Genomic DNA, 13,768 nt, shown 5'->3' with positions numbered 1-13,768 from the left:
TAGATTTTTTTCCCCCTTGTGGTGATTGATTTCAAAGTTAGTGCTATGTTTTGAAGTGTTGTTGGTTTTTTTTTTTTTTTTTTTAGTTGATTAGAAAAGAACCAACAATGACTCTCTTAGCTGTAGAGATATAGCAGCTCTTAGAGAGGCACAATTATTTAATTTAATTTGTACTCATTTCAGTAAGATAATAGCTAGAACATTGTAGATCATCACTAACAAAATATAAATAAATTCGTTAAGTAAATTATTTAAATCAATTAAAGAAGTACAACAGCTACATTTCAGTAAACGTTTGGATCTATGCTTAATCCAATAATGCCTATGACTACCTGCTCCATGTCAGGGCTGGGGAAACATTCAGAGTCTGCCTTTGGAAGATATATCATCTTGGAGGGGAAAGGAGAGCAAAGCATGTTTCCTTAGGATTAATATGTAACAGATTTTCCCTTTTGTACCTTCTGTTTTCCAGAGATCTATCTTACAACCTGCTAGAAGATTTACCCAGTTTCTCAGTCTGCCAAAAGCTTCAGAAAATGTATGTCTATAAGAGTCTCTAAGTCACTTAACAAAAAACAAGAGCCAAAACTCACATATCCAGGGGTCATTGGTTTGCTTCCCCCGTGATTCACTAGGGAGACATTTGGTGCTTTCCCTTCTCATACACACAAGGTGTGACTGTGTAGGATGGCTATTAAGTTGGGAAACATAGATAATATTATTTTACCATGCATTGTACTGTAAGTAAAGCATTTATTATGCTCTTTCCACCCCAAGCTTGGTGTTATAATAGAACTTTGGTGCTATTGGAGCTTTGGGATTTTTCTAAGCTTACATATCCAATGAGCGGTATTATTTGTAAATATGGGAGGGACTTGGGTTCGTTGGGTGTTTGTTTCACAACAGCCATCTTTAGAGGAGGTGTCCTATTCGTCATATTCGAGATGCCATTGATGCTTCTTAGGCAGGAAACATTTTAACATTCTTAAAATGTTTCTTAAAATTGCCTCCACAAAACATGAGCCTTATTGCTTTAAAGTCATACTTAGGTTTGATCAAAAAGATATTAACCATCTATCTTCTCCCATTTCGTTTTTCTCTGAATGCCTTTGGGCGATTAAGAGAGAAAAAGAAAGGCAAATCTGTCTTTAAAAGGTAATGGTTTGATGCTCTTGAAGACCCTCCAAGAATTCTAGAAGGGCTCAGAAGGCAGAGCCAGGCACCAAGTGATTGAACGAGGCTGGCATTTTTTGCCCACCCAAAAGAACTCATCGCTTCGTAAGAGAGGCAACACCTACGTGTATAAACTGGAATGTTCTTCTTTAAGCAAAACAAAAATTTTTAAATCAGTCACTTGATAGTCACACTTCATGTGTTCCTTTGATTGGGGACAGGTCATCCCTCTGTACAAGTTCTCTGAAGACTAATCTTTGAAACCAGTGACTTTGAAATCAATCTTTGGAACTCTGTCATTTCAGAGACCTGCGACATAATGAAATCTATGAAATTAAAGTTGACACATTCCAGCAGCTGCTTGGTCTCCGAGCCCTGTGAGTACTGCCTCCAAGCACCTTCCCCAACACAGCACTACTTCCCTCATATTTTCTTTCTGCTCTATACGGGTATTGTTGGACCTTTGTGCCTACTTTTGCTATGAAAAGGCAAATCTCTTGCTCATGATAATTTTTGGGAATATATTCAAAAGTAGTAAATTGGCAGTCTGCTCTCTGACATGGAACTTGGATAAAGAAGAAGGAGGCCAAGCTGTTGCCTTGCCTACGAAACGCGTTTCTGTCGGCAGCCTGGAATTGGTAGGGATCGTTTTCCACACAGAAATGGGATGACCACACAATTCTTCCTGCCTGTTCGTTTTTGCTGGGTAAACAGTTCTCAGTATGTGTCTCAAAGTACTTGCGAATCATCTGGGGGCCACTGTAAAGAATGCTGGCTTCAGGTCCTCACCTGCCTCATGAGTTAGAATCTCTGAGGTGCAATAACAATCTGCATTTTAACAAGTACACTAAGGTTTGAGCACAGATGCCCTGGAAAATGCTTCTGTTGAATTGTAAATATGGTATCTAATTCCATTTTATAATTGAAAACACCATATTTTAACCATAAATTAAAAAAATAAACAACTCAGTAACAGATTGTTTTCTGTGACAGATCTTTTTCATCTTGAAACTGAATTTGAATGTAATTTTGATGAATAATGACAATATGTAATGTTTAAACTCTGGTATATTTTGTTAAAAACCCTTTTTTTCCTAAAGTTTTTCTTTTTTTTTTTTAAGATTTATTTATTTATTTGTGAGAGAGAGGGGAGGGAGGGGCAGAGGGAGAGGGAGAGAGAGTCTCAAGCAGACTCCCCACTGAGCGTAGAGCCCGACACAGGGCTCAATGTCACGACCCTGAGATCATGACCTCAGCCAAAATCAAGCATCGGTGCTTAACCGACTGAGCCGCCCAGGTGCCCCCCCTAAAGTTTTTCTTAATACTTAAGAGACTATATCCTTGTAAAATAATACCATTCCTCAAAACATTTTAAATTTACCCTTAAGAATCATCTTCTCCTAAAAATTTACCTTGAAAACTATCTTGTTCTGAATTTAAATATGTTGCCCGTTTCTTACTTTTAGTATCAGCTTGTGAAGTTCTTCTACTTTTTTTAATAAATGTCAAACAAAAATACATTACCTATCTCATTACCTGCCTTTTTCACCCAGTTGGAGTTCTGGCTGTTTCCAAAAGTCAGTTCCATTTTAAAAGGCTGATCTAGTTGATAACACTCTATTATGTCGTTGAAATTTGCTAATATAGTAGCACTTAAATGTTCTCACCAAAAATTTTTTTTTTCATATACATACGAAATAAAAGGCTGACCTCTAATGACACCAGAAGAATGGGACGCAGACCCTGAAGGCTACATGTCCAAGTCTCCCTGAACTCCTCCTGCCCCTTAGACCCCACTAAACTCTGCCACCTCCAGTTAATCCACTTTTCTGCCACAGGCCCACAGAATGGCTCCCCTGGATCTCCACCATCATCATCCTAAGCAGCCTTTCCGCCGTCGGTCCCCACTCATTCTGTGAAGAGAATCTTTCTCAAATAGAAATCTAATTATGGTGCTTCCCTGATGCAAGAATCTCGTTAGTCCCCTAATGTCTTCAAGATAGAGACTAGACTTCCCAGCACTGCCTTTCAAAATCTGACTCCAACCTCCTAGTACGACCTCCTGACCCTCACCCACACATTCCCAGGCCTCTGACACATGGTGGCTAGCTCCCCTGTTCCTGCTGCCCATCGGATTCCTCCCCATTCTTGACTTGCCCCCTGCCCGTGCCCTTGTAAGAACAAGACCTCGTGCCATGAGCCCAAGCCACTCTGATGCCCTTTGCACTCTGACACAGGACGCAGCACTCAGCACTGCCATGTGTACACTGTGCCCTACCCAAAAATGACAAGAACTTTTTCATCATCTTATCCCCCAAGGTCTACGACAGTGGTTCTCTCATTATTTACTTAAGAATTTCGAACATGTTCTGAGCAAAAGATCAGGGACTCTGATGTCAGTCAGCTCGAGTTTGAATCCCAGCTCCTGAGATTATTCTCTGACTTGGAGCAATTCACTTAGGACTCTGTGCTTCACTCCTCACCAGTAAAATGGGGCTACTGATAACACCTACCTCTCAGAGCTGTGCTGACGGTTATGAGAGCAAGCGAGGGACGGGTGTGCAGAAACCAACAACATGGCCGAGGCTGAGGCTACCAAGACACAGGCACAGAGAAGGGAGGCCGTGGTTGAGAAAGTGTGCAGTTGCCACCAGACACAAGACTCCAAAGTAGAGAAGGAGCACCAGTGCCCAAGGTCTCTCCCCTGAGCTTCCACCAGGAATCCGACCGCGAACAGTAGGGAACCGTGGGTATGCCGCCTGCAAGGGCAGCCCCAGGCACTGAAAATGGCCGGAGAGCGGAAATGGCTCCTCAGGGGGCTGCTGGGAGGATTCCAGCACACAGGTGTACAAACAGGAGAGGAATTACAGTCCTTTGAACATACAAATTCTCCCATATTTACTCGAAAACCAGTCAAATTGCTATAAAGCCCCATGGCAGGACTTGGCCTACATTCCTGATATTCCGCTCTGTGAGGCTCACCGGGGGCACCCATGTTCCCCCTAAAGCCACGAGAGACTTTGACAGATGGTAGGACCTGCTCCCCTCACTGGGCAGAGACTTTAGGAGCAGCTCAGCAGAAGACAGTCTCCTCGCCTAATTCCCCAACCCCCATTTGGAGCTTCCCCACCCCTTCCCTGCCATTTCCTCCCCTTGTTCACCAAAATTGTTTTCTGTTCTGGGATCCGTGATGGATCAAAATAAAAAGCCTTCCAGTTTCATCCAGTTTAGGGAGCCTTTCAAATGAGAATATAAATGTTCTGTGAAGACCATTTATCCAAGGTAACTCAAGAGGCCCAGTATCATAAATAAATCACTCATCTGTGCTAGAGAAAAGTTGACTGTGATCACTTTCAATTTCCTCAGATGTCTACACTTTTGTTACACTTGTTAGTTAGGCATTTTAAAAAGACAAATTATAAGTTCATTTTTCCTTTTTTGAAATGCGGAAGTTCTTATTCCTGCTGAATCATCTACATTTCATTGTGTGTGTGTGTGTGCGTGCGTGCGCGCATGTTCAGTGAACTTTATTTCTCCATAAATTGTAGGGGTTTTTTGTTATTAAAGGATTTTATTTCCTACATATTAGCCCCCTTTTTATTTATTTTGCAGTTAAGAATTCCAATGTGCATCTCCTTTACTGGGAATTTTTTTTAAATACTTCTTGGTGTTTCTCTCACAAGCTGACATACTTGACAACGTACACAAAGCGTTGCTGAGTTTCATTACAGATCTAGGACATTTTATCCACTTCGAATTTACTTGCTTGTCAGAGGAAGACCCTTGGAAGGTCCTGTCTCTTACTCTTCCTCCACCCCCACTCATCTCAGAAATGCCCTCATAAAACTTCACAACCATGTTTCAGTGAACTTTTTAGCAAACAGTAAAATCTAAAATATTCACTTGCATGATTCTTCCTGGATTGACTTAAAGCAAGGTTGATTTAAAGTTCCCTCTTTAGTCATTTATACTACTAATATCTTTATCTGAAGGCTGATTTGATAAGCTCATTGTTTTGTCCTGAATGAAGTTAAATTTTGGCAGAAGAATGAATATATATGGTAAAACTTCACACAATCTTTTTTAAGTATATAATCCTCTCACTTGCCTTATTTTTTTTTTTAATAGGAATTTAGCCTGGAACAAAATTGCCATCATTCATCCCAATGCATTTTCCACTTTGCCATCTCTAAGAAAGCTGTGAGTATTTCGTGACTTGTTTATGGCATATTTTAAATAATTGGGGGGCCACCTAAATTCATCAAAAATGTCGGTTTTGCGGAAGAGGCCGCCACGCACAGATTGCCTGGCCCTCAGTGCTCTCCACACTGGAGCTGAGTCAGACCAGAGAGGAGCCCCCTCACCCCGCCTACCCTCCCCACCCCGCCCTCCAAGGCCACAGGGGCCCTGACGTGTTTAATTGAAGATCTGGGTGACAGCTGGTTCTGGTTATTGAGGCGAAATTTTCCATTTTCACTGAGCAATCAGGTGGGGTGGAATAAGATGTCATTTCGGTTCCAAAGCCTTTTCATTTCATATTTGCCATCCTGACTAAGAGAAAACTTTCCTGTGCCTCTTCCCAGGCCCCTCCGCTTCTTATGCCTTCCCCCCACCCCAACTTAATCCACTCAACATCACTTTTCAAATTAGGTGTAGCTCCTTCCACTGATTTGCTGATGTCCCCACCTGGCAAAATGAAGCTGAACGTAGAAACTACAATTTGAATGTGATTGAAACACGTCCCCTCTGCAATTCTGATTTTAAATCGAAAAATTATCAGGAGCTAAACCCAAAATGTTTATTTTTACCATGAAGGGTATGGACCCTGCTTAGAAGTTCTTATGGAGCAGTTTAATAATCTTTAGGTTGCGCTTTTTTTTTTTTTTAACACCGATTCTTTCTGCTAACACAGACCAAAAGCCAATTGTTGTTTGATGTTTTGCAGGGACCTATCCTCCAACCGCCTGTCGTCTCTTCCTGTAACAGGGTTACATGGTTTAACTCACTTAAAATTAACAGGAAATCATGCCTTACAGAGCTTGATATCATCTGAAAACTTTCCAGAACTCAAGTGAGTTTGTCATTAAAACTAATAAGATACATTTGTGGTCATGCAAAGTAATAGACGTGTTATAGTAGTTTTCGAAATTTATGAGGTCATGGGACTCTTTTGAATTGCATTTCATGCCCTCAAGTCCCTCACCCCTGGGGCATTGTTAGGACAAACCCTGAAGTGGGAGACTGCGTCTTCCTGATCACATTTCCTTTCTTTCTCAAAGATGCCTCCCAGAATCCTAGTGTTCATGGGAAGAGTTTGAAAACCACTGATCCATGGGGTGTAAACTAGGACATGTAATTAAATAACATGATAACATTATTGTAGTCCTGCTTACGTTTTTAAATTAATCTAGCTTGTTATATGTTCTAATAAAATGTACTAAATTTATATTTCTTTGAGGAAGTAATGCTCTTTAAAACCTGTTATGCTTATTACTGTTAAAAAAAATCCCTTGAAAGACTATATATACCTACATACATGTAGGTATGTGTGTGTATATATACATGTATATACACATTTTTAAACCACAGTACATTTTACATACTTTTAAAACCATAATCCCAAACGAGAGTTTGGAAAGTAGAAGAGAGCAAAAATCTAAAAATAGCCCCTAAACAACTTTTTAGTTTATTTCCTTCCAGACTTTGTTTCCAATGTATTTTTAATCGTTAGAACCACTGTACATATACAAATTTACATCATGTTTTCATTACTTTACATTACGTCATACTATAAGCACTTTTTAATGGTGCTACAATTTCCCTAGCAGTCATTTTTTAACTTCTTTATTATGGAAATTTTTAAGCACCAAAGTAGAGAAAATAATATAATATATGCATCACTCAACCTCAACATTTCATGGCAATAATTTTTAATAACTCCATTGTTATTATAAATAACACAGTAATGAACATCTTTGTACACAGTTAATATTTTAGTTTCTCAATTAAGGCTAAGATCCAAAGACAGAATTATTGAGTGAAAGAAGATGAGCACTATATTTAATAACCTGTGTCTTTAAGCATGTGTTTTTGTTTGGTTTTGTTCATTTAAAGGGTTATAGAAATGCCTTATGCTTACCAGTGTTGTGCATTTGGAGTGTGTGAGAATGTCTATAAAACATCTAATCAATGGAATAAAGAGGACAACAGCAGTACAGATGACCTTTATAAGAAAGATGCTGGAATGTTTCAAGTTCAAGGTAAGACCTGCTATGTCACACTGATGAAATTGTATCTAGAAGGGTCTTGAAAAGTCATCAAACAGGTCATCCGAACTCCAGATAAGTCCCTCTGTAACCAGCCCCAGCAAGTTGGCAATCAATCCCACTACTTAGAGACTCCCAGAGAAAGAGAAATATCCCTTAGGATTCATTCTAAAAGTTCATCTTTTCCGTAAGTGATTTCTTCATACTTTTATTTATAATTCGATCCCCTTTAGCATAGACTATCCTCAGGGGTAATTCTTAATATTGATGTTAATATTTCCATAAGCTTTTTCAAAAGGACCTCATCCTTACAGCTACCTTTTTTTAAAAAAACATGTTTCTGAGTGGTTTCCTCCAGAAGATAAAATCCATTTTTATTCTTAGGGCCTGAGAGGAGCGGACAGTATAGGCATTTAGATGCCTCCATGTGTCAGCAGAAGGGCTCAAGAATCCCACTTCTCATCCAACTAATTCTCAAACCTTCTCCCCTCCCACCCCCCATGGAGGTATCTGTCAGGAAGGCAAAATGAGATAATGTCTGTAAAGCACTTGGCTTTCCTTGAAGTAAGAACTTACTTAAACAGGCAGCAACGCACCTGAAACCACACCTGTGGTAATGAGGAGGTGCCCAGGCGGCCCCCACTTTCCTTTCCTGCCAACCTTGCGAGTTTGCACAGTGTCTAAACAGACTGGCTTCTCTCCCTTTGGGCCCTGATGATTTGTTGATTCCCAAGCAAGTGTGATTCCGTCTGTCTGCATGTTCCCACCTTACCTTCTCTTCATGCACACACATCGGTTTAAGGAGCTGATATTTTAGCCCTTGGCTTTTTTGTTTGAGGCCACAGCATGGATCTGGCTCTTGTTTTTCCCTTAGTTATTGCTCTTCCTGCTTCATCCATGCTAATTTCTATCATATTTATTCACTCAGGAAAAAAAAAGTAAGAGTGCCTACTATGAGCCAGGAGGAACACAATGGACCAGAAAAAGTTCTTCAAGGAGTTTATGTTTAAGGGCAGTTGTTCTATATGTTAGATCACAAAACTCCTATTTCATAAGTAGGTGCTAAACTAAGCACCAAGCAGTAACTTGATTTGTCCTTTGTTAAGCAGAATTCCCCAGGAAAGATAGAAACTTACTATACCTGATTCTCCTTCTTGTGCTCGGAGAACACAGCCCAGAACCTTTGCACTCTAGCTATCTAAGCATTGGAAAAGTGGAGACAGAGGCCCACAGCCTCTCTCTGATTTAGGTCAGTGCAATTTGGGGCCATCATGAGCTGCAGGGAACAAGGACAGAAGGAGAGAGCTAAGGTGTTATGGTCTGGAACCTGGGGTTACCCTCCCTCACCCCCAGTTCATCTGGAATACTACGTCATATAGTAGCTCGAGTAGAACATCCAAAGGCCAAAAGCCGGAGCCCAGGGAAAAGTGGGACGTCTGGCCTTCAGTTCCCTTTGTGACCTTTCATGTCTCGAGGATGTGGTCCTGGGAGGTGGTCCCCAGGAAAGAGAGACAGAACCCATCATTCCAGGGCTTCTCATTCCTGCAGATGAGCGTGATCTTGAAGATTTCCTGCTGGACTTTGAGGAAGACCTGAAAGCCCTTCATTCGGCACAATGCTCACCTTCCCCAGGTGAGAAAAGTCTCAGCACTGCCTCAGCACCATACCCACCACTGACTCTGAGGCCATCAATGACATATTGGTGACACTTCAAAGCAAAATCTGTGCCACCTTTGAGGCTCTTACGGGGACTTTTAAAATAGAAATGTCCATTCCCTAGAGTTGATCCCCATTCATAGATAAGGTTTCTGGGAAAGACTTGATTCAGATTAATGAAAACTGAAGAATCAATCATGTAGTTAGAAGCATATGCAATTTTTAAAAGATTTTATTTATTTATTTATTTATTTATTTATTTATTATTTACTTGAGCGGGGAGTGGGGGAGAGTGCATGGGCTGCAGAAGGGGGGCGGTGGGGGTCCTTGAGGAACAGATGGGGAGGGAAAGAATCTCAAGCAGACTCCCTGCCGAGCCATGTTGATGACTCGGGGCTCCATCCCACGACCCTGAGATCATGACCTGAGCCAAAACCAAGAATCCACTTAACCAACTGGGCCGCCCAGACACCCCTCACAGGCAATTGTTTAAGTGATATCAGCAATCTAGCCTGAACTGGTACACAGCAGTCTTGCTTCATGTAATCACTTATTTTTTTTTAAATTTCGTCTTCCCTGGGTGCCTCAGTTGGTTAAGCGACTGCCTTCGGCTCAGGTCATGATCCTGGAGTCCCGGGATCGAGTTCCGCATCGGGCTCCCTGCTCGGCAGGGAGTCTGCTTCTCCCTCTGACCCTTCTGTCTCTCATTCTCTCTCTCTCAAATAAATAAATAAAATCTTTAAAAAAATAAAATAAAATAAAATAAAATTTCGTCTTCCCTAAATAGCTATTTGATTAAAGCAAATAATAATTTATACAGACAAGTAAAAAACTGTATATTGTCTTCACGTGTTTGTCCCATTCCCAGGAACAGGATAGGCCAGTTGGAAAAAAAAAAAAAAAAAGACAGCTCTCTTGCTCTCAAATATCAAATGTCATTATAAACCTAAGATGAAATTTTCATGAAATGCACTCTGGTACTACCCATACTTCCCCTTCTAATATTATGGAGTATTTCCCTGGGATTCTCTTTCTCTGCTTCCAGAACATTTCTGAAGCATTCTGGAAAAAGTATAATGAAAAGCCCAGGAGATCTGGCTGTATTTGGGGGACCTTAATCAAGTGATTGAAATTCCCCATCTCCGTTTCTCTGTGTTTAGCTTCAAAACATGAGCACCTGGTATTCGTGTTTTCACAGTAGTTAAAGAAAGTAGAGCATGCCACAAGGGAACTGTGTGTTATTCTGGCTGTTATTGGCCTTTCTCTTGGTGTCCTAATAAGAGAAACAAAAAGGTAATGTGGCAGAAGTTGTAAACCTTAGTTTGATACCCAGTCTCTTTCTTCCTTGGACTTCTAGGGCCCTTCAAACTCTGCGAATACCTGTTTGGTAGCTGGCTGATCAGAATTGGAGTGTGGACCATAGCCGTCTTGGCGCTTACTTGCAATGCCTTGGTGACCTCAACGGTGTTCAGAGCCCCTCTGTACATTTCCTCCATAAAACTGTTGATTGGGTTAATAGCAGCAGTGAACATGCTCATGGGGGTCTCCAGCGCTGTGCTGGCTGGTGTGGATGCGTTCACTTTTGGCAGCTTTGCACAGCATGGGGCATGGTGGGAGCAGGGTGTCGGGTGTCAGGTCGTCGGGTTTTTGTCCATTTTTGCTTCGGAATCATCTGTTTTCCTGCTTACCCTGGCAGCCCTGGAGCGTGGGTTCTCTGTGAAATGTTCTGCAAAATTTGAAAGGAAGACTCCTTTCTCCAGTCTGAAAGCGATCATTCTGCTCTGCGCGGTGCTGGCCTTGACCATCGCCACGGTTCCGCTGCTGGGGGGCAGTGAGTTCAGCGCCTCCCCGCTCTGCCTGCCCCTGCCCTTTGGCGATCCCAGCACCACAGGCTACATGGTCACGCTCGTCTTGCTCAACTCCCTTTGCTTCCTGGTGATGACGATTGCCTACACCAAGCTCTACTGCAATTTGGAAAAGGGAGACCTGGAGAATATGTGGGACTGTTCTATGGTGAAGCACATTGCTCTGTTGCTCTTCACCAACTGTATCCTTTACTGCCCCGTGGCTTTCTTGTCCTTCTCCTCCTTACTAAACCTCACCTTTATCAGTCCCGAAGTAATTAAGTTTATCCTTCTGGTGATTGTCCCGCTTCCTGCATGCCTCAATCCCCTTCTCTACATCCTCTTCAATCCCCATTTTAAGGAAGATCTGGGGAGCCTGGGAAAGCAAACCCACTTCTGGACAAGATCGAGAAACCCAAGCCTGATGTCTATTAACTCTGATGATGTCGAGAAGCAGTCCTGTGACTCAACCCAAGCCTTGGTAACCTTCACCAGCACCAGCATCGGCTATGACCTGCCTTCCAATTCCGTGTCACCACCAGCTTACCCGGTGACCGAAAGCTGTCACCTTTCATCTGTGGCATTTGTCCCATGTCTCTAATTCACCTGTGGGAGAAAACGTTTGCAAACATTGAAAAACCAAAAATATGAGATTGGGTACATCAGAGCAGTAACTAAAAATAGCCAAGTGGAAACTTTGTTTTTGATATCTCTCAGCATGGAAAAAGCTGGAAAACCTGTTGATACTGGAAAGTGAAAAATAAGTCTAAATGCTGCTTGTATAATTCATTCAGATACAAGAGAGAGATCAGTCACACTCTTTAGGTATGCCCAGATTTTAAAAAGCAGATTTGCAATGTTCAAAAAAGATTCTCCATGATTTCAACTGAATTCTTTTTAAACTCACCAATCTAATTATTTGGGGAGAGGGGCAGAACTACTTGCTTACAAAAGAGGTTTTAAACCTGAAAAGCCCTTAAAAGATAGTTAGAGGTGTTTGGAAAATAGGGTTTTAAATGGCCTACATTACTAAGTAAAGGCTGTGACCAGTAGGATTGCATTTTAATGACCATGTGGATGTTTTAGTCCTCCTTTGCCTTTCCTCACAAAGGATCCTTCCAGGTCACCAATCCCCTCCTGAATGGATAATGTGGGGCCTTCTTAGTTATAGTCCTATCATTTTTAGAGATGCCAGAATTTGTGTATCAGCATGAGATGGTTCCACCTCAGTGAAGTAAAACTGTCTACAAATATTTTGAAAGGAAAATAAACTTAAATTCTTAAATTGCCATGAAGGTGATCATGTAGAAGTGAGGTTTGCTTTGTCTAATTCCTTGTTAACTCCTTGCTGTCCAGCACTCAGAATAAAAGTCCATTGCCGGCAATGGATATACCTAGAAAAGATGGTGAGCAACCTGGGAGGATTTTGGTGTTTTTTGTTTGCTTGTTTGTTTTCAAGTGAGTGCACACTTTTTGCAGGTGGTTTTATCAGTTGATTCAAACTAATGTGCATCTTAAGGAAATAATCAAATGCAGACCGACATAAATGAAACCCACTGGCATAATAACTTCTCACACGTGTATCTCTAGTAGCTCTAGCAATGATGTCTGAAACCACTTTGGACTCAACAGGGACTTGTAACATATCCTGTTTATTTAGCTTGGTTTTAGCTGTGTTGTCTCTGGTCCAACCCACTTGATGTCAGGAACATGACTTCTCTGCTTATTCCATATGTAATACATGTGTTAAGTATTTTAAGAAGCAAAATTATTAAATACTAAAGGTCAAAGGATTAATTTGTAACTTCTATTATACTACATTAGCTTCAATACATCTAAACCAAAAGACTGCTAGGTAGATTTATTTTTATATAAGCATGTTTATTTTGATCAGATGTTTTAACTTGGAATTGAAAAAAAATACATTTATGAGATGTTTTATAAGATGTGTAAATATAGAACTGTATTTATTACTACAATAAAGATTCAGTAACACTAAGGACCATGATGATAATAAACCATGTACAGTGGCATATTCTTCCGTATATATTGTGTTTCTCTGCCCATTTTCTTTAAATTCATTAACTGTATATAATATGTGTAAATGTATAGTACTTGTAAATAGATTCCAAACTTGCTTTTCTATTGGGTACAAAATAAAAGAAATTTGTAATAAAATGTGTGACTATAAAACAAAATATCTTCAGCTCTTTTATTGAACCCACAGGCAAATCTATGGTCTCCTAAATGTTTTTTATTTCTGATGTTAAGTACATTTGCTATTGAAGTATTTGCACCTTAATATTTTAGGTATTTTGGACTTATCTTAAGAAGTAAACCCTTCACAAGAACAAATCAAGGAATCTTTACCAACTCCTGGATTGTGTTAAGTAGGGCTAATAAGCCATTTTGTCATGGCAAATGACTTGGTAAAGTTTATTGTCCCCAGTGAGGGTTTGGATTTCATAGCCAGAACCCATTTCTTTTGCAATGTAAAAAGAAAAAAAAAAAAAAAAACTCCCCAACTAGAAAGAAATATATAAATAACAAATCAATCTTAAAATTATTCAACATGAACATGAGTTTTCTATAAATTCTTCCCTTAAAAAAACATATTTCATGACCACGTCAAGGCCAAAACGTTTTCTAAGGACATGCGATTCTCAGGGCACAAGGAAATGCACTGTTCCCTTCAGCTCCCATCCCCCAAAACATAAGAAATGAAATGATTTTCCCAACATCTTGTGCCAAACCCTCCCAGCTGCAGTAGTGATTCCTGCTGTCCCCATACAGGTCGCAAAACAAAACTGTCAAGTCTGGTTGGAGGCC

General features: G+C 40.6%; 1 protein-coding gene across 1 annotated transcript in view; it reads left to right on the top strand.

Annotated features, from left to right (window-relative positions):
* Positions 1-13,131, top strand: part of LGR5 (leucine rich repeat containing G protein-coupled receptor 5) — a 123,080-nt gene extending 109,949 nt beyond the window's left edge. The window contains exons 12-18 of the mRNA XM_032420955.1: positions 473-538; positions 1,479-1,550; positions 5,302-5,373; positions 6,119-6,244; positions 7,288-7,433; positions 8,988-9,071; positions 10,453-13,131. Coding sequence (XP_032276846.1) covers positions 473-538; positions 1,479-1,550; positions 5,302-5,373; positions 6,119-6,244; positions 7,288-7,433; positions 8,988-9,071; positions 10,453-11,540 — 1,654 coding nt within the window. The 3' untranslated portion in view covers positions 11,541-13,131. The remainder of the gene's footprint in view (positions 1-472; positions 539-1,478; positions 1,551-5,301; positions 5,374-6,118; positions 6,245-7,287; positions 7,434-8,987; positions 9,072-10,452) is intronic.
* The last annotated feature ends 637 nt before the right edge of the window (positions 13,132-13,768 follow it).

The sequence above is a fragment of the Phoca vitulina genome, unplaced genomic scaffold (assembly GCF_004348235.1).
Source record: "Phoca vitulina isolate PV1807 unplaced genomic scaffold, GSC_HSeal_1.0 scaffold23, whole genome shotgun sequence".
Lineage (NCBI taxonomy): Eukaryota > Metazoa > Chordata > Mammalia > Carnivora > Phocidae > Phoca > Phoca vitulina.
Note: the sequence above shows the minus strand (reverse complement) of the source record. Positions and strands in the feature narration are given on the sequence as shown.